Source organism: Antennarius striatus, chromosome 9 (assembly GCF_040054535.1).
Source record: "Antennarius striatus isolate MH-2024 chromosome 9, ASM4005453v1, whole genome shotgun sequence".
Taxonomy (NCBI): Eukaryota; Metazoa; Chordata; class Actinopteri; order Lophiiformes; family Antennariidae; genus Antennarius; species Antennarius striatus.
In genome coordinates, this window is record NC_090784.1 from 23,408,880 (window position 1) to 23,430,185 (window position 21,306).

General features: G+C 44.9%; 1 protein-coding gene and 1 long non-coding RNA gene across 4 annotated transcripts in view; one reads left to right on the forward strand and one right to left on the reverse strand.

Moving 5' to 3' along the window:
- The first annotated feature begins 8,419 nt into the window (after positions 1-8,419).
- LOC137601667 (uncharacterized) lies at positions 8,420-20,893 on the forward strand. Its single transcript, XR_011037083.1, has 4 exons — positions 8,420-8,920; positions 14,902-14,985; positions 19,373-19,405; positions 19,727-20,893. It is a non-coding gene; the product is annotated as an uncharacterized lncRNA (long non-coding RNA).
- The window catches only part of crppa (CDP-L-ribitol pyrophosphorylase A), a 41,165-nt gene continuing 35,884 nt past the window's right edge, over positions 16,026-21,306 (reverse strand). For 2 of the 3 annotated variants that reach the window (XM_068323991.1, XM_068323989.1), the window contains 2 exons: positions 19,695-19,819; positions 16,027-18,884 (listed from right to left, as the gene is read on the reverse strand). In XM_068323991.1, coding sequence (XP_068180092.1) covers positions 19,715-19,819 — 105 coding nt within the window. In that variant the 3' untranslated portion in view covers positions 16,027-18,884; positions 19,695-19,714. Of the gene's footprint in view, positions 18,885-19,694; positions 19,820-21,306 lie in introns of all 3 variants that reach the window. The other variant, XM_068323990.1, reaches the window with a different exon arrangement.

Consider the following 21,306-nt stretch of genomic DNA (forward strand, 5'->3'; position numbering starts at 1 on the left):
ATCTGTACTATTAAAACGGCTGAGCCTCAGGAAAGAGGGCCATTTATTTTGGACTTGGATCTGACCTCCGGTGGCCATCTTTTACTTTCCTGGAAGAAAACAAAAACCTTAACGCGTCGTAGGGTGAGGGGGGTGGGGTGAGGTGTCGGGGGTTAACCGAGCGTGTCACCCCCGTCTTCGTCAGGGTTGACCCTTTAAAATACTGTTGGTCTTGCGGAGGAAAACGAGGATCTTTGTTGCTTCCTGCGGAGCTCGGAGGTTTGTTTTTCCTCAAAGTAGAAATACAGTGACCACTCGTTACCCGCGGGTAATGCGTTCCAGGAATCACACGTATATAACGAATCCCGCGATATTGTATCAAACTATATATCTTATTATTTACAGTAATTTAAACGTTTCTGAACCCCCCCCCCATACTGATATTAAACCACCTTCTATCTGTATTACCTTTAAAACGCTCTGATAGACTGTTTAAAGCACTTTAGTGTCTCACGGAAGTCTGAGACTCACAGAACATAGAACACTTCCAAATGCTGTCAGCCAATAGAATGCGCGAACAGTATCACGTGACTACCTACTCAAAATCCGCACTATAAGGCGCACCTAAAAGCATTTAATTTTCTCAAAAACCGACAGTGTGTTTTATAATCCAGTGCTCCTGATATACGAAAACAGTTTTCAAATAGGTCATTCATTGAAGGTGTGCCTTATAGTGCAGAAAATACTGTATTCGAGTTATAGTTCCCGAAATAAAAACACCAAAAAAACTAAACCTGGTGCAACAGGAGCCCTTCTTTTTTATTTAGTGCAGCTCGTCATTTTGCGGTTTTATTTTCTAACGTGATCCGACGGTTATTTCGACGCCAGACGCCTCGTGTGTCCGTCAGCGTGAGGTTCAAATAAAAACATCGAAGCTGCTGCTGTGACATCAAAGATAAATGCGTCGCCTTGTAAAAACGGGAGGTTGTTTTTGGTGTCGTGTTTATTTAAACACGCGTCCTCAGAAAACCACAAATAAATGAAGTAAACAGGAAACGGGTCAGTTTCAGACGGGTCGGTTTCTCTGTGCGAATGTTTTAAACGATCGATGAAAGTCTGATTTGATCCAGTTTCATTTAAATAGCTCCCAGGTTTGGTTTTGAACAGATTTAATTTCCCATAATCCCCCACACACTCACTAATTCCGATTTATATAAAGTCAGAATTTTCGTTTTCGCGGCTCACGCAGGTTCCTTCAGATCGACTCAGGGGATCCGACTCGGCCGCGTCGCCGGCGCTGTGGAAGGAAATTAATTCCTCTTTGGGAGAAAATGACTTTAACAGATATCAGAGGGGGCGGGGGGACTAACCCCCCCGCCCCCTCCAGGCCTACTGGAGCCTCCAGAGGCAACAGAGCACAGGAAACGCACCAGAAAACACACCTCAGGTGCGCGGGCAACGCCGTGGACGCCTCATGGCGATGGCGTCTGTTTGCTGATGGTTCGTCCTCACGCGTGTCATTTCCTGCCTCTGGTCGCCACCCGTCATTGGCTGCAGGAAGTCTCCCACTGTGTGAACAAGAGTGGGCATTTTAATGTGAAATCAGTCCACGTGACACCGGGCTTTTATTTTGAAAAGATTCCAAATTGAATTTTCAAGTCTTGATCTTGTTATCTTGAGATATTTGATTTGTTTATTATGTTTTGTTGTCGGTTCAGGTTGATCAGGTGATCATGTGATCATGTGACATCACAGGGAAAGATGAAGGGGGGGCAACGGTGAGGAAACCACGCCACAAACCTCCAGCGCCTTTTTATAGCAGGTTTGATTTTTTTTTACAATCAGAAGATGATTCCTGAAAAACTAAAATTTTAGAATTAATTGTTTAGCATCAAATATTTAATCCTGTGTTTATAACTAAATGATTGATAAATGATTTGTAACATTTAGTTAATTAGAACACCTCAACAAAATGGAAACAGAACGTTCCAACAAGAGGATTCCTGAATCCACTTTTTAATCCCAGATCCAAAATGAAATTTATTTTGAAAAAAAATTACATTTAGATTTGTTTATCTCAACCTTCCTTCGAGTTACATGCAAAGAAACAGCATTAAAATAAAGTTACTTATTTATTTATTTGTAGTTGAAGTTTTAAATTTTAACTTTTGATCTACTTTCATTTTAAATAAGATGAATCTTTATTTGTCCCACAATGATAAAACAACGATAAACAAGAAAATAATGGGAAATTAAATATATTTAATATTAAGTGTCTGAATATATATTACATAAAGTGCAAACAATGGCTAATAGGAATTAACAAATATTAAAATAAAAGTACAGCTGAGACGTCATCTGTTTATTAAATCGATTTAAAGGCTAACTGTCGAATAATCGATTTATTTACTAGATAAATAAAATCTCAGCTGAAGCCGTTCTTTTCCGGCGCCTTTAGCTGATGATAAAATCTCTTCCTGTTTTCCTTGTGCTCACTTCCTCATTGGACGGCGTCTGATGTGTCAGAATGGCTCACAGCCCGGGACTCGAACCCGACCGTTTAAACAGGCCCAGAGTGTGTGTGTGTGTGTGTGTGTGTGTGTGTGTGATTATTATTAGACGCTTTCCTCTTCGTTTCTGCAGCTAATATGGAAACCTTTCGGGCCTGAAAACACGTCTGAAGCTGGACGCCAAGCCGAGTTCGATTCCAGCCGATGTGTTGGGTGACGGCGGTGGAGCTCACATCCCCTCCATGAGGCCGCTGCTCAGAACAAATGTCATCCTGGTAAAAGAAACCCGCAGGATGTCGGCCTCCGCAAAAACCTTCAGACGCAACCTCAATGGAAAAAACCTCGGATATAATCGTCCCGCTTTTTGTAAAAACCTGATATCCACTATAAAAAATAAAAATAATGAGACCCGGTTCCAAACGTGGGGATGAAGTTATCGTCTGAAGATCGGCTAAATTTAAACGAGACAGAAAATATCTGGAATGTTTTGGATACGAATAGGACTGGATGACCAAAACGCTTTTATTTGTATCAGTTTGTTTGTTTGTTTGTTTGTTTGTGTGTTTGTTTGTTTACAAGTTTTGAGCCTGGAAATAAATTTCCTTAAAATTTAGTGGATCGGATTTATTTCCAGTTTCATTGACATTTTGAGATGCAGTCAATTTTTCTTTGTTTTCTTTTAAATATATCTTGGAATAACTATTGGATTGATGTAAAAACAATAAATAACATCAGGCCTCGTTTTATTTGTCGGGCAGCATCATGAAGCTGGAATCATGAGGACCATGAGAGGAAGTTGTTTTTGATTATTTTAAACATCAGTTTATACAAATTAAAATGTGTCAGAGGAGCGAACAAATACTGGTTTGTTTGTTAGTTTGTTTGTTTGTCCGTTAGCAGGATGAAGTTTAAATCCAATAAATGAACACTGATGATCTGTTTTAAAGACTTTCTTTAGCTTTGTAAAATAACAACAATAAAATATACCGAAATCGAGATGTAAAAAAATACGTACGTATTTGTTGACAGAATTAATGAGTAAATCCAGATAACAATCCAGGTAAAAAATATCCACCGTTAACATTTTTGTTTAAAACTTTCACGCTTTCATGTCGGGCGTCGGCGCTCTGAGGGCCGTGGTCTTGTTAGCACCTCTGACGTTGGCCCTGGAAGATAAATCACGTCTCCTCGCTTCGATCACAGGGCGGCGACACAAACCGGTCGCCTCCCGTTTCCTTTTGAAGCAGATTTACGACCGCTGTCGGGAACATTGTCTGCGACGATAGCGGCGTGTCGGTGATATACGATGAGGTGTGACGGTAAACCGTCGTCTCCGTTTACAGCGCGGTGATGTGAAGAGAAGAACGGCCCGCCGGGCAGCAGCGGCGAGATCAGATGAAGACGCAAAGTTTCCCTTTGAAACTGTTCCTTCAAACACGCAAAACGACTGATGAGACTTGAAGAATCAGTCACGTAAAAACAGCCGATAAAAAGTGATAAAAGGCCTGAGCCGATAACGTAATAACTTTGGGCTAGTAACGTAATAATTGGGGATTAGGGTTGGGGTTAGGGGTTATAGGGGTAGGGGTTATAGGGTTAGGGGTTACAGGGGTAGGGGTTATACGGTTAGGGGTTATAGGGGTAGGGGTTATAGGGTTAGGGGTTATAGGGGTAGGGGTTATATGGTTAGGGGTTATAGGGTTAGGGGTTATAGGGGTAGGGGTTATAGGGTTAGGGGTTATAGGGGTAGGGGTTATAGGGTTAGGGGTTATAGGGGTAGGGATTATACGGTTAGGGGTTATAGGGGTAGGGGTTATAGGGGTAGGGGTTATAGGGGTAGGGGTTATACGGTTAGGGGTTATAGGGGTAGGGGTTATAGGGGTAGGGGTTATAGGGTTAGGAGTTTTGGGGTTAGGGGTTATAGGGTTAGGGGTTATAGGGGTAGGGGTTATAGGGTTAGGGGTTATAGGGGTAGCGTTAGGGATTAGGGTTTGTAATGAATCATTACGCTACTGAGCAAAAGTTATCACGTTATCGGTTCAGGACTTTTATTACTTCATCGGCCTTTTACGTTTAAAAACCAGGCAAATGTCTGACGTCATCGGCCGTTATTTCGTAGTTGGCTTTAAGGAGACTTTTAATTTTAACGAGTTCCACTTCATGTTTTCTGCTTGTTTCCTTTCATTTTACTTCGAACGACGACCGAAAGTTTTACTGTCGTTGTGGGAAACCTTCAGAACCCGTTTTTGGAACTGCCCCCCTCTTTCCCCTTGGGCGGTTGTTTTTGCCCATTACTGTTGGGGTTTTTTGTTTGTGTGCAGGATTACACTAAACTCCTGGACGGGTTTGTCTAGGGTTTTATGGACGGAGGGAGTGTGGGTTGTGTTTTGGTGCTGGACGGGCCGGACGGGCAGATCCAGGACTTTTTATGACCCTCCTTAACATTTTGAGACTTTTCTACATTTTCCCTAATTACGCAACAACTGCTGAAATGATTTCCTCCAAACTTCGCGGAGGGTTGGGCCAAACATGTTTATGTCTTTTAACAGAATTCTAGGATTAGAATCTTAAATTAAAGGATTAGCTGGCTGCTATGGCAACAGTAGAATCACCGATTCAAACGCGATTGATTCTCGAAGACGAACTCGGAGCCAACGATCGGTCACGTTGAGTGAGCGAACGCCGCTCAGGAATGGCGTCGGACAGATGAGATCACCATCTATAACGGGGGGCGGTCGGCGCCGCGTGGTGTGATGTTCCCCTCTGCCTCCAGCTTCAAGGCGCTGGAGCCTGAGCAGACGCTTGTGATGCTGTGCAGGGCCTCGCGCCGAGTCAGACCGCACCTCAAACGGCTCGGGGTCGCTGCACCAAAGCCTCTTTTTAGATCTGAACCCAGCACAACCGCCAAAACCCAAAGCGGCACCGGCTCCAGCCAGCCGCAGTGTTAAACCGGTTTCCTCCCAGACTGCATCTGTAAACGCCCTCCTTCATTTCACGACCTTCACACTCCTCATCGTTCTGCAGCGAACGTTGCGCCAGGCAGGGAACAAATCCAGACGTTTAAATTTGTAAAAAGGGTCATTAGCGATTTTTATTCGCTCAATTGGACCCGTCGGCCCCCCAACCATCCAAGTAAACCCAACCTGCAGATTCCCATCTTGCTTCACGATGTAGCATCGAAGCTCGACCCAACGGCCGTAGTGTTTGGCCCCTGATCTTCCAGCTTCAACATGCGGTTCCAATAAGGCAAATCATGGAGAGGAGCGAAGCCAACCTTTTATGATTTTACGGCTTCCTTCTCTCTTAAGGTTCCTGGGAGTTTCTGGATGACTCCCAGAGCATTTATTCAGTTCGGTCACTGCTGGTGGGGGGAGGTTGGGGGTTTGGGGGTTTGATGCTAACCCAGAGTGTCGGGGCTGGGGAGTCTCATCCACACCTCAGTCAGACTCCATCGGTTTGATTTCTCGTCTGCGATGGCGTTTGGACCGCGACGCTATGTCCTCAGAATTGTTTTGATGCTAATCCGAAAGGCTACGTATAAAAACGTTTGTCATCGCGATGAGGAAATGTTGCTGAATGATGCTTCAGGGAAGGCAGATACGGTTATAGTTGCTACCGTATAGTGTTCGCTTTGTGACTCCTCGCTGAGCTGAACTAAAAATATCTCCTTTTATGGTTTCATACAGTTCAGTGGAACCTTTCCCTCGTATAGTGATCATATTAGATGATAATGATTGTTCCAGGTATTAGTCAGACCCTCAGGTATGATCAAGAAAGACTTAGCATGTGAAAAACTTGACTTTTTGATTGCAAACGTGCAAGAAAATATAAATTACTATAATATCCGCTCATAAAGATTACAGCAAAGTTTAGGGAAAGATTGTGGTCTGGGTTTAATACGGAAAACGTCCGCATTGACTTCAAACCACTAATGCGATCCTTCCCTAACCTTCACCAAAACGCTTTTACTGCCGAAACCACAGGTTGGGACTCAGGATGTGAAAGCCTGACTCCGGTGTCAAAGAGCCGAGCATCCGCCCGGCCTCCTCCCTGCGGCTCGCGAGTCCGGCTTCATCAGACAGCAAAGGAGATCAAATTTAATTTATTGAATTTAGTCATTTCTAATCGGGACTTTTCGAGGTCCGGTCTGGGATTTATTATGTCTGTGTCTCGGTTCAAGTTTCTACTTGTGCAATACCGAAGTTTAAACCTAGGAGGCAGCAGTGTTTAGTCCACAGACGAGCAGAAGAAGAATTCCACAAATCTCAATACTAAGATAATTGACAAACACATTTTGTGGATGAAAATACCGTAAACAGGCTTGGAAAAAGTCGTTAGCCTAGCGTTACATCATTTGTAAGCTAACCTAGCATGAATGTTGTTGGAGGGGCGGGGCTTATGCCGCATATGGAGCCTCTGAATTTATGAGTATGTCCAGATGACTGTTTTAATCCTCTTGAGTCTTTGAAGCATTTTTCTGATTTTCCTTGATTATCCAGAAACCACCAAATCGATTCTATTTTGTGGAGGGGCGGAGCTAATCACCATGTGTGGGCGGAGTTATGAGCTTGACTAAAAACAATTGTACAAAATGTTTCCAGTGTAAATTAAGTATCTTAACTGCTTCTGTTGACGCCACGGATAAATTATATAAGCCTAAAAAATTTCAGGAAAAGGCTGGTCCAACTTTGTCCTAGAACATCAGTTTGAAGACATCTCCCAGAATTCTGTTGGTGTGATTCTTATAGTGACGCTAGAGCTGATCAATAACGTTTTATTTTGCTGTCTTGCTGGTCGAACTTGTCCTTAACTGATCCTTGACTGTAACTGAATTTCACTGGAACAGACAAACTGGTGACACCAACTTATCTGAAACTCTAGGAAACCATCCGAGTCTTTGTCAAAGGTCTGTTTGGCGCAATCCTAAGAATGTTCTAAGGCTAAGGAGTCGAGTTCTCATCTTATTTCTGGCTAAGGGTCCGGTTTTAAGATGCAAGACTAGACGAAGATGACATCTTTGGAACAGTCTTGAACAAGAAAGATGTCTCGTAATGTTCTCCAGGGATTTCCAAACATTTTACAAAGACTTACACTTTGAGATGGATCTGGATTGAGGTACCCAACATCCGTGGTTTGTTACCTCAACCACGGATGTTGTGTTTTCACCTGTCTGTTGTTTGGTTTGTTGTTGCAGGGATGAGGAGACTTGGTCTCATCCATTTCTGGTGCAGATCTGGACGGTTTCTCAAAATCTTTGGGCCTGGAAAGACCCGGTTGAAGTTCAATGGGCGTCATGAGGCAGGATATCTATTTAACAGTTAATTCTGAAAAAAATACTCACTTCCCACAATCCTCATGGAGCTGGGAAAGGGGGGGAAAGGGGGGCATGAAGTTGTTTGGCACTGGCAGTGCTCAGTTCTGGAGGGGTCAACAGGTAAACCCAAAATAAAATGTCAACACCAAAAACAAACTGCTTACAGCTGCAGACGCTGTGAAGGGTTTCAAAATGTTCCTCAGTGTTTGTTTTTACTGGTTCCACTTCAACCCTCCCCCGCCCCCACCCCCCCAATCGGTTCGCATCCCAGATAGTTTTCGACTGAAGGCATGTTTGAAATTCAGAACTGTTTGCTTGACATTCATCTGCCTGCAAATAAATAGCTTGTCTCCCCAGCAGCTCTGGAGTCAAGGGTTATTGCTGCTCGGTGTCAGTCATATTTAGCCGTTGCCCAATAGGAATCCGGCGACCTCTGCATATTTGGCACTCAGCGGGGTCATCGGCGTCGTCTCCAGGGAGTCGTTCTGCTCTCCGTCTCCTCTCACGCTGGAAAGTGGAGTTCCCAAGCATTTCCAGCCCTCTCCTGCCCCCCCCCCACCCAAGATTGTGGTTCAGAACAATCACGTGTGATCGGCCAATCAGACGGGCGGCCTCAGCTGCCCACTCGGTGTGGATATGACGCAGGAGGAGGACAATAGGAGGATACGGAGGGATGCTGTGTGGCACCTCTCCGGCGATGGGACGGGGTTGGACGTCCACTTCCTGATCTTGGCGTCGCGGCACCTCGGACCAGCTGCTGCTCCGACCCGAAGAGCGTTTCTGCTGCCTGTGTGTGTCGGGACATCTGTTGAAATCATAGCCCCGTCTTCAGCGTTCCCCCCCGTTCGTCCTGTTTGCAGTCGCCACGGCAACGGGGGCAGTGTGCAGGAGGCAGAGCAGGGTTTGGTCCAAGCTCACTGGGACTGAAGAGGAGGCGGCGGTTTGGACGGGATGGGCTGCGTTCAGTTCCAGGGCTTTCCAGAACCTCCCAGGGGCTTCATTAAAACAAAAGGAGGAGGAGGAGGAGGAGGTGGGACTTCCTGTTGGAATGCTACAGGCCAACCGTGACCCCATAAGACCTGCAGCTTTGAATGTGGACAGTGGGGCCACAGCCGCGGTAAGATCATGTGTGTCCACCGCAGACGTTCATCATGCATCAGTAACGGCCAACGTCTTTAATTCTGCTTTCAGTTTATAACTAAATAGTTTTAAATTAACCCACGCAGACCTCTACTGGTCAGAAAAGGGAACTGCACCAACTTCCAGTGACTTTAAATGACACAGGTTTGTTTTTTTATCCAGATTTTGCTTGATTTTTCCTGAAAATTTTATACAAATCAGGGGGTTTTCTGCTCAGGTGTCATTAATCCAACACAGCAAGAACATTTGAACAATTTCTGTCCTTAAAAGTCCAGAGTTTTGCAGCATCTAGTTGTGCGTTTGCCGTCTTGGCAGCAGAAGAAGCCACGAAACTTAAAACTGCCTGAAAAGTTTGCAGAAACATCCGTCAGATTATTCCTTCCCTTCGGTTGTTTCTGGATATTTAAAGAATACAGATGAAATTCACTTTTCTTTTAGCTGTGCACCAAAATCCTTGGAAGCAAATATCCACACGGGGGTGAGAATTCCCTTCCTGTCAGTCGGATTCGTGTTTATCTGGAACCTCAATGTTTAGATTCTTTCACCATGGAAACGTTCACCTGGAACTAAATCCATCTAGAACTGTTGGCGAGTGGGAAAAACGCTGCTGCAGATTCAGGAACTAAAATTCTGCAACGCCTCCAGGTTCTAAAACTTTCATGCAAATCTGTCAGTAACTTTATATTTCCCTTATTTTGTCCCCGACCCTTGACGAGACAAAACGATGAGCTGAAAGACACCAAAGGAGCTCCTTAAAAGCGTCTGGAGGGACGCTTCCGTCGGCCGTTCTGGTGAAACACTCCCGCTGCTCGTGGGCGAACGGCGTCGGCGCTTTGTGGAACATTCAGCGTCGGCCGTGCGTTCGTGGCCGAGCACGAAGACGGGATAATTAGCAGCTTGTGGGGATCGGAAAAAAAACAAAAAAACTCCGCTTTGTTCCAAAAGCAAGAAAACGTGAGCCAGAAATATCAACACAGAAAACTAATCCATGATTCATCGGCGCTGATAAACAAACTCTCTCTGCAGATAATCTGGACACGTTGGCGAGTGCCAAACAAAATGCTGAACGGCGAGGTTCTCACGACAGCAGCGGTTGTGTTTTAAATATAAACATCACTAAAGTGATCCGGGGTGTCTCTTTACGAACTAAAGCAAAGAGAAGAAGAAAGTCTCACTTTGGGTTTTATCACCCACGTAGGGGAATAAAACCTGCACAGGTTGAGGTTCAGTTTATCAGAGTCAGGATTAAACGCGTGATATCATCAGCTGTCACCTTAAAGCTTTTATATTTAAAACTCTTATTTCTTCCTCATCTTCCTGACAGGTGCACCCGTTTAATTCAGAACCACAAACGACTGACAGTAATTATAAATACGTCAGAAAGAAAGAAACGCGTCTCCTAGAACCCGATTCTTCTGGTTCTTCAGTTCTACACAAAGTGGGCGGGGAAAAAGTTTTTCATAAACTTCGTAAAAGATTAAAAAATGAAAAGAATCCAGAACTTCTATTATTTCTGTTTCCTTTACGATCTGATTCTGAACGATGTTTTAAATGAGTTGATTCTCCACGACCGTCGCTGATAGAAAGATGAAACTAAAAGCACATGACTCAGGCAGCAAAGGGGATGAAAATGAGATGATGACCTTGAGAAAACTAGGTCAAGGTCAAATTTTAACTTTTGTACACTCAGGAACCGGATAAGACAGAAAGGCGAGGGATAAGGCCAGTGTAAGACCATAGATCAAAACTAGTGCTTTGATCTATGACAGTATGTCAGAGCACTAGTGTTGATCTTTGACCTGCACAAGTAGGTCAGGGTAAAATTTTGAATTCAGGGGTGTCACGGGATGTTGCAATCTTGTTCTGTTATTGTGCAGACCAGCAGGAACGTCGGCCATCTTCCTGTCGGTACAAAACGCTGGTTTTTAAGAGCGTGTTTACACGGAAACGTTCCGCTGATGTGGGAGAGATTTATTACTTATTTACTCTCCGGCTTTGGCCCGGCCGGCTCTCGTCCCCGCGTCTGATCTCTACCGATGCCTCGCCAGACCACGAAGTGATGGTGGTGTGTAAACACACCAGACACGGGCTGGAAGCCTGTGTGTGTGTGTGTGTGTGTGTCTGTGTGTGCGTGTGTATCCGTGTGTGTTTGAATGAGAGCAGATGTAGATGTGTGTATTTTTGCATGCATAGCTAATGTGTGCAAAATGCATGTGTGTAAATTTAGACATCCCTGCTATTACTTTGCGTGTGTGTGTGTGTGTGTGTGTGTGTGTGTGTAATTGGTCAGATGTAATCAACGTCTTCAATCACGTAGAAGATGAATGCCACACATTTACAAAACACGTTGTGTTTTTTAGAGATGCACATTTTCAGCCTTTTCCCGAGTAAATTTTCTTAATGTAAAATTTTTTGTTCATTCAATTTTTTTGTAAATAGTTTTAAATTGTTTTCGTATCTTTTGAGGAACCTGGTCTGGGTAGAAAACAGACTAACGCCGACCTCACACCAAACCGTCTCCCTGGAGGTTTCGCCGCGGCCGACAGATTTCCTAACGTCGTAATAAAAGCTGTGATGGTTTTACCGGCGTCGGGTCGCGTTCCATCACGGGATCGTTTGGCGTAACGTCGTAAAACTCAGCCGGAGATGTCTGAAGGCTCAGATAAAATCAGACGTGTCTTCAATCTTCAAAAGCGACATTCGATCATGTGAGCACTGTCGTCAACCAATGGCTGTGTTCTCTCAGCTCCAGACAGGAAGTAGCTAAACCTGGTAAGGGACTCCAGGGAACGGTAAGAAACTATTTTCTCTCAAACGGCAGAAAAAGAGCAGAAAGTGGAGATTTACTTCAAAGGACTGGAGGAGGAGAGGATAGAAGATATTTATGACATCATAACACATTTTCGACTCGTGACAAATTAGATTCCGGTTGTAAAACTTTGGCGATTTCAGTCGGGTTCAATCTTTTAAAAGTTTCATCAACGTCTTGTTGTTATGTGGACGCCACTCTCCGTTCACGTCTGAGGTTTTTGGGCACAATTTCTAAAAGATTCTGGCGCAGTACCAGTGGAAACCATAGGGGGCAGCATTACGACAATTTAGGCAAGGCACAAAAAAATCACAAAGAGAAACAAAAAAAGGAGAAAAAAATAGCATTACTTCTATTTTTGCCACCAAATTTTTCATTACCGCCCCTCCCCCCCAGACTGAGACTTGAAGGTTGTTGGTTCTCGATCAGAACGTATAAATTTGGAATGCGGGCCTTTGCTCCTGCGATGTTTGCTGTGGTAACTGTAGCGACGGCCTGTTACCTCTTCAGTCCGGAGGTAAGAAGGTAAACATGGGATCTGATTGCAGCATTTTCCTAATTATCGATTAAATCTGCAACCGAACCCGATTATCAAGGCGCAGAACCAGCAGCTGCCTGACCGCAGTCGATTCCGATTTTCCCTGTCCAACAATTCGTCCTGTGAGGCGAAACTTCCACCGTCTTCGTGCAGAGGGCGTCAGGACCCCCCCACCCCCGACTTCTGGGCCACTTTTGTGGTTTCTAACTGGTTTTATGGCGTCGACACAGAAATGTTTGTTTTTCTTAAAGAATAGAAATCTTGCAATCATTTCCTTAAACTTTGCAAACAAACAGGATGTCGGGTTCTTAAGTCCATGAAAAAAAACCCAAAAGTGAGCTCTGCACATATAAATTTAGTGGGGGAGTTAAAGCAGCGTTTGAGTCCTTTGTTTTGTTCCTGTCTCGTAAAACTAAACTAAAAAAGAAAAAGAACAATGAGGTCTGAAGTTAGAGAAGCGTTTTAAATGTGTCTGATGGCGCTTTAAAGGACGGCCTTGTTCTCATTATGGGATTTAAAGCCTCAAGTTATTTTCAAAAGTGATAGAAACTCACTTCACGGCGAAGGAATCGACGGGCGAGGCCTGGCGCGAGAACGGCGCTCATTTTTCCGGGTCCTTTTAACGGCGACAGGACAACGCTGGGAATTCTGGGGGATTTTGAAACCAATCTGTCGCGCCTTGTAAACGTTGCACGCTTAGTGGTACGCATGTGAGGAGGTGAAATCGATCGTGGCAGACTGGGTGTGAAGGAGACGCTGGGATCCCAGCCACCTGGAGGTGTGTGCGTGTGTGTGTGTTTACTTAAGTGACAGAGTGGGGACCGATCCTTGGGCTTTTCCCAAAGGGGACGCCGTCGTAAAAGGCTTTGATGTCATCAAACAAAGCGATTGCTTTCGACAAGCTGATTTGGGGGGGGTTTTAAAAAAAAGTCCTGGTTCTGAATTGATCCTGTTCTTTATGACCCCCCCTCCGCGCCAGGTCACCAGCTTTATTCCTGCGTCTGCACAGCAGGACATAAATCACCGACGGATTCCTTTCTTCTGCTCCCTCCTTCCTCTTTTCCTCTCTGAAGGGAGGGATGTGGCCGTCTGCAGGACCGGTCCGACCCCCCCCCCCCTCCGGAAGAATTAGACCCACAGACGTTACCACATTGGACTTTGCGGTGCATACTTTTTCAAAAGGGGGAACCGGTTCTGGCTCCACTCCTTCGGGCCCCTGGGGCCTCTTTCCCTCACCCCTTAATTAGATTATCCGGGTCCCAAATCTGGCAACCCAGGGCTCCAAATCTGGCAACTCTGGCTACCTTTGTGGCCGAGCAATATCTGCTCCGGAGAGGAGGAAATGACCTAAACGTCGGTCAGGACAGGCCGCTGCTGCGCTGACGGAACGACTAGGGTAATGAAGACGTTCGAATCGAAGGAGCGAGAGAAGACGGAGAAGAAAAGGAGGATTTACAGCCGCGGGCAAAACCGAAGGCTTGTGGTCGGCGCAGCCATTTTGGGAGGAGAGCTGGCAGCTGAGGGATCCATCAGCACCAAAACAGCCAATTAGACGCTCGGTGGGCAGTCGCATATTAATACATATCAACCGAGCATGGCGCTACGTGGAGACTTGCGTTTAACTTGCGATAAAATGGATCTTTCGGGCAGGAAGTCCCGCCTCTTTTGCCGGTTTGGAGCGAGTGCAGCATCCCGCTGTGAAACACATGTGCGGACAAGACGAGTCCAGCCGTGCACTAAATTCCACCGCCGGCCATCGAGATGGGACGTGACAGCTTGAAACGGGGTGGGGGGAGAGGTGTCGGGAAAGTTGGCTAACAGGAAGTGAGCGCCGCAAACGTTTGGGCCTCGTAAATCACTTTTCAGGGGAGCGTCCAGCGGTCGGTTTCATGCCCAGCTGATGAGTCGATCCCTCGGAGGGCGCCACTTAGAGCGCTGGTGTGTGTGTGTGTGTGTGTGTGTGTGTGTGTGTGTGTGTGTGTGTGTGTGTGTGTGTTAGCTCCCACGCTACAACACAAATCAAGATGTTATGGCAGCTCTGATGACTAACTTGCTGTTGTTGTGTTTGAGGTTTTTGGTTGTGGAGAAAATAGTTGCAGTCCTTCGCTGTGGCCCCGGAGGGAGCCGGGGCTCGGGGCCCCCCCCTAACCCCCACCCCAGTGGGAAGGCTTGGGATGGGGGGGTTAGGGGGGACTCCTGAGCCAAGGAGAGATGTTCATGGGAAAGATCGACTGGGAGTTTGTCTCGACGGTGTACTTAGTTTCTATGTGTGTGTGTGTGTGTGTGTGTGTGTGTGTGTGTGTGTGTGTGTGTCACAGCCGAGTCAGAGATTCAGAGTAATTCTGCTCAATTGTTTTTTGGACGTTCAAACATCCATTAATTCTCTCTGAAGTCGGTCTCAAGCTGGCATTTAGACGCGGGGGAGGGGGCTGTTTGTTTATAGTTTGTTTGTTTGTTTATTGTTTGTTTTTTAGCAGGGTTTACTAAAAACCACGTCATAAACATTGGTAAAGGTGTTTGGAGCGGATGAAGTCGGTTAAATTAGTTCATGTGCTTCATTAACGTCGTTTTTAACGCACCTGAACGGCATGTCGATCTGTGGCTCTTTAAGGCGGGGCTTGTGGGCGTGGCCTGGAGTGGATGGACTTCCTGTCTGGAGGTGTGTTTGACTGAACGGCACTGGAGGATTTGAGGGGTAAGAAAAGCAGCCAGGATGGAGGCTTCCTCCCTTTCCTTGTCTCTTGCTTCCTTCCCTTGTGAATTCTTCCTTCCTTCTTTCCTTGAAGCATCTGTTGCATTGAATCCTGTTTCCCTCGTCCCTCCAGTCTTCTCTCGTCCTGACTCTAGTTCTGAAGCGCCGTCATTTAAAAGAACAATTACAACAAAAGCAAAAATATAAAGACAGACCCACAACGATGAGTCATTCCCTCCTGCCCCCCCACCGGTGATGGGAGCGCCCCCGCCTTCTCACCACCCGTCCCTCAAAACACAAATAATGGTCTCTGCCACCTCCTCCTCCAGCCTCCATTATAGCAGAAAATTGTGGCGCTAATTTGGTTCGATTCACGCTGCTGCTAATCTGACAGACGTCACAAAAACCAGCAAGTCTTTAAACGCGTCTTCTAAAGATGTGAAAAGCGCTGAGATCAACGGCGTCATTCTGGTGTCCCTGAAACCGCCGCTAGCAGGAAGCTAAACTTCGCTAAACTAACTAGGAGCATTTTAAAACGCTCTTAATTCTAAAACCGTGTCCAGAATTTTATTCAACATTCTAAACAGATTTGAGATAAAGTTCTATACATGTTGTCATCTTTGATTAGCATGCTAACCTGTTAGCATTGGCCCGTCCCATCTTGTAATACCACTGGGTCCCACTAGGGAGCAGCAGACCCAATGGCCTCCAGCAGTGCAGCATCCCTTCATCCGTGGCGGACCATCACAAATCGGTTCACTACAGCACTCCCTATGCGGTGGGGGAGGGGGCAGGAGGGAGGCGGGGCTCCAGCTCGCTGTCAGGACGCGATCCCACGTCCTGCTGAGGCTCATTTATTAGGCGAGCTTCAGCTGCGTGGCCCAGTGACAGCTCAGGAGGGGAGAAATATGGACTTCATTTTGGGCCCCAGGAGCCACTCTCTTGTGGGGGCGGGGGAAATCTGTGGGGTACGGGGGCCGGAGAGGAGAGAACAATAAAACGATAGAAGGGAGGGATGTCTATTCCCCACCGGTGTTGATCCGGGTCGTCCTTTCCTAAAGCTGGATTCAACCCGGAACATTTGTTTTCCATTCGGAGCTTTTGCTATTGCATTCAACGCTGTGGGAAATTCTATAATCATACAGATCGCAAAATAGTTCTGAATATCACCTGAAAAACAAAATAAAAGTTTCTGAAATCAACTCACGGAAAGAAAAATCACAGTTAAACGTAGAAATGCCAACACGCTTAACTCTGTGGACTAATCAAGTATTTCCCAGCAGTCCCAGGTCATGTGACTGGATGTGTCTGGACTGCTGTTAGCTGTGCTAGCCATGTTAGCTTTGCAGTTCATGAACAAACTGAAAACAGTTCAAATCTCCACCAGACGGTAGCTCCTCGCTTTTATGATTAGCATTAGCATCCAACCCTGACTACGTTAGCATCAGTTATCCATCAAACAGATGACATGGTTTTGCGGAGGGCTAAAGATAATAATTATGCCAACTGAAAGAGTTCCCAGAATTCCCAAACAGTCAATTAGAACCAAGTGAAACATCCTCAGAATTACGAAACGTGATAATCGACTCAGAAATGCCTACAAAGTGCTTTAAAGGACACTTCCTGGTTGAGTTTGGAGTCACATGACTCCTCGTGTTCTGTCAGACACTAGAATTTTGAGGGAAAATCTGTTTCCCTCCATGTGGCTGCAGGTAAAGTCCTTCTGGAGTCCAATACCGCCCTCTGGTGGCAGAATTCGGACCTCCACCTCCTACTGGGTGCAAATACCTTAATGACCACTAGGTGTCAGCACGCTCAAAGACATACTTCCATCTCCCTGACATGCGATCATGAGCAAATGAATAGATTGATGATTGTTAATGAAGGAATCAGCATATTTTCATCATCTCTAAACCATAAACACGTTAAAGTAAATCAAAAAATAAAGTAAATCACAGAGACACGAAGAGATGGAACTTTAAGTTCGACAGGAGACAAAGAACCTGCTGCATCTGTAGGACACATGAATGATTGGTTGGGAAATCACCTTTAGGTAAAAACTTTAAAAGTCCATCTTTATTGTAGTATATATTTGTAAAACTCAAGGCTTGGGGGCCAAATGTGGCCCTCCACATCATTTTATGTGGCCCACGAGAGCATAAAAGGTCAGAGTGTTAAAATAAATAGGTCAAAAGTGTGCTTTGACCACAACTAAATTTTCCACAACGCAGTAATTAATAATTAATTTTAAATTAATTTAAACTCTGACAAACTTGTTGTGAACAAAGTTAACGTCCTAACTTGTGTCTGATGTTATTTTTCTTTATTGATAGTTTGATCCTTGATTGATGGAGTTCTGTGGGTTTAATAACCTGACAAATTAAAAGGATTCATGTTAGAACAGAGAAACAAACAGATTTTTTGTGTAACGGTGATGTTTGTAACTTGAATAAGTAATAAAGTCATAGTTATTCAACATTAAACAGTAGTTACATTTATTTTACATTACATTTATTTACATTTATTAGTTACATCTGGCCCTTTGAGGGCAGCCGTTATGGTGAAGTGGCCCTCGGTGAAGATGAGTTTGACTCCCTTGCTCTTGTAAGACGCTGAAAGACAGGAAGTGGAGCTGGAGGTGGAGGAAATGAAGTTGTTGAGGTACTCTAGTAGTGACGCCGAAAGAAACAGACAAAGACAAAGAAGAAGAAGCTACCATGCAGTCCCCCCCCCCTCAACTGAGCTAGAATATAAAACAAGGTCAGCCTGTCTTGAACTCAGAGGTCCCGTACAGTAAAAACTTACACATGGGCAACAAGTTAAAAGGAACTTCCCTGACGAGTAAATAAAACACAAATGCTCATCATGTGTCAGCGTGGATTAGCCTCCGGAGGAACACCAGCACATGTTGTGAAGAGTTCCTCACAGGAATCTGAAGACGGCGTTCCTGTCGCCGGAGGCGTCCCCCTCCATCAACAGCTGGAATTCCAGCGAGCAGCCGGAGAAACGCAGGAAACTGGAGATGCCCTGGAAGTGTTGGAGGCCACTGGGAATGTTCCGGAGTCAAGACTCTTTGATGAACAACACCATTTCCTCCTTCCTGTTGCCGAGATCCCTGAAGATGCCCCAAAGACGCAATCGTTTAAAGACTTCAGAGTGTTTTTAACCTCCTCACGTACTCCGTCCTGATTATCCACTGATTGATTATTGGTTTTAAAGCATCAGTGTGTAGATGTTGTTCTTGTAAGTCAATCAAAACCATGTGGCTCGATTCATCTGCGATTGCCTCGGGATTGGATGATAAAACGTTCCATCATCAATGAGTCCGAATCGGATGCTTCTCAATACGAGATGTCATCATCCACAATCGTTTCAGGCTCTTTTAAAAATTAACTGAAACCAACAAACGCAACAGAAACGCTGAAAGACCCACTAACGGTTTTCTCACTTCGTCCATGCATGATGAAGAAGTTGAGTTATTCTGGTAATAGCTTAAACATGCTAACAATGAAAAACAGACTCCATCTGGTAAACTGGATGTTTGAGTTTGAGTCTCTGTGTGTTTGGCAGTTGAAGCTTCACATCCCGACTTGTGGAATAAAGTCATGACACACAGGAGGGGGGGGTGTCATTGCATAAACAGCGCCGCGGGGTCTGGTTCTGGATCAAATCGGGTGCGTTTCCTCCTCTTGTACGACGCCACCGCTCTATTAAAGGCTCCGCCGATGTGTAAAAGACGACAGACGACCACACCTGCACCTGAACGCACCACGGCTGATTGGGAAGCCATTTCCTCCGTCACACCTGAGCGTGAGGCGGACCCAGGAAGTCGGCTCGAGGGCTCGCGAACAAGACGCCGACCCAACGCCTGCTGCCGGAGTCGAGCGACGTTTGTGAATTATCTGAATATAAGAAACAAAAAATAAAAGCTAAAATAACTGGTAACGATTTTACGATTTGCAACTCATGATTATGGATATTTGCAACGTTGCCATGGGAACTGAAAAAGCCAATAACGTAATAATTTTTAGCTACTTACGTAATAATTCGAGGTTACGGTTAAGATTAGGTTTTAGGATTAGGGTTCTAAGAGTTAGGATTAGAGGTTAGGGTTAATGACAAATTATTACGTTATCGGTTCAGGACTTTTATTACGTAATAGTCCTATTATATTACAGAAACGCAACATTTCTTAGGTTATTGGTTGTTATTCAGTTATGGAGCTGGAGCAACATCTTTCATCCACCTGTAAAGTTAGCTTGTATGGTTCAATAGACATAAATATTAGTATATATTATACATATATTATTAATATTCAGAAATATTAATTAATTTTGAATGTATTTTTTATTATTTTATTTTATTACTTCTCTCGCTTTCTTTCTTTCAGATGTCTGATGACCGATTCTTCTGGAATTGTACAGTACGTCTGCATGAATTCTACAAAGCTGCTCCCAATTTCATGTTTGGGGGGGAAAAAATGCATTACTTAAAAAAAACAGTTTAATTGGATCAAAAATGATTGAGCTAGGGAATGTGACTCCACAAATCTCGTGACACATGAGGTTGTTTTTTGCTTCTATGCATCGTTCTGCCTTTCAACACACCGCGGCAGAGGAATCCTGAGTGGAATCATCTTTTTAATTGCGCTGTAATTAACAGAGAGACAGAGGGAAAGTCGTTTTCTGCTTCGCGCTGCGTTCATGACTCACAGCAGGGAGATTTTCTTTCCTCATGCCTGCAGAAGCTGTCCCACGAGGGCGGGGCTCCGGTCCCGGATTAACGTCGACGTGATCTCAGCGACTTTCAGCACCGACCTCTCCCAGCGCTCCGTTTCCTGAGAGAGAGGAGGGCAGAGATAGACCGGGAGGTCATTAGTTCAGAGACCAACAAATTAGAGACAAACACGCGAGCAGCACACCGCCTCGCTCATTACACCAGATGGAGATCACGCGTGTTCACGTTTGTTCACGTTTATCCTCTCTCAACAGGCCCGACTCCGCTGACGGGGAGTCAAAGGTTCATGTTTGAGCATCCAGCTAGTTCATGATAATTCAACTTTGGCACAAGCTAAGCTAATCAAAAGCACTGCTATGCATGGATTATTGGACAAATCCTAAACAGGAAGTGGAAAAGGTTCCTATTTTTAGCGTCAGCTGACAAAAAATTCCCAATTCCTGTGTTATAAAGAGCGAATTCTATCCTGCATTCCTGTACGAGGACATCCCACACCGAACGCCAACGTCAATTTGCCACGTTTGCTTCAATTGAGCGAATGCCCACGCGTCACTTCCCTTACGGGATTTAAGAGTGTATACAGATGTTTACCATCCCTTTGTGTTTAGTCCCTTACTCTGTGCTGTACTGTCTGATGTACTGTTTGTGTTGTACTGTTTGTGTTGTACTGTCTGATGTACTGTTTGTGTTGTACTGTTTGTGTTGTACTGTTTCTGTTGTACTGCCTGTTGTACTGCCTGTTTACCGTGGGTCAGAGAGGACTACAGTTTCATCTCTCCTGTATGTCTTGCATATATGGTACATTTGACAATAAAGCTGACTTTGACTTTGAATCTTGAATCAAGAGGATTTTCGTGACTCCACATTATTTCACAGTTTATTCAATCAGCAGAAGGAAGCAATTACCCCAAGGACGGGGGGGGGTGGAGGGGGTCCCACGGAATTAGACCACTTTCTTTTTCACAAATTTGTGCTTAATGTCCTCTGAGGTCTGTGAACCAATAAGGCTTGAAGACTTATGGCGCTTGATATTGGACAGATCTGCGCAACAAAAAGCGATACGCTGGCAGCTTGGCTGGTTTCACGGTAAAAGCTTCACTGTTGTGGTCGTGCTTTCCTGATTCCCGTCTTCTCTATCTCTTTCTTGTGAGCAGACTGGCTTCACAACGCACTTCTAATGGTTTTCACTCTCCTCAGGCAAGACCGACCCCCCCAACTTTGATTTAGCTTCTTGATTAGGCCGAACAATGACCTGTTTTCCATCTTTCGAGTCGTTTTAACCACAGACTTGTTCCTCATTTCATCAGAGTTATGCTTTACGACCTAACCTGGACTTCCATGAGGATTTCTTTTTTTACATTGCTTTGATGTCGCGGTGAGGATTGGAGGGAAAATATAAAAAACATTTTCATTTGTGGAGGCCTTTCAGGACACTGAACGAACCACCAAGAATGCAGAAACGTACACATGAAGAGAGAAAAGAAAGGTCTGGGATAGATTTTAGTTTGCGCAACAGTTTCACACACTGACATTAACGCTGTATTCAAATACCTAAAACATTACAAGTTCAAATTGGACGCTGGCTGC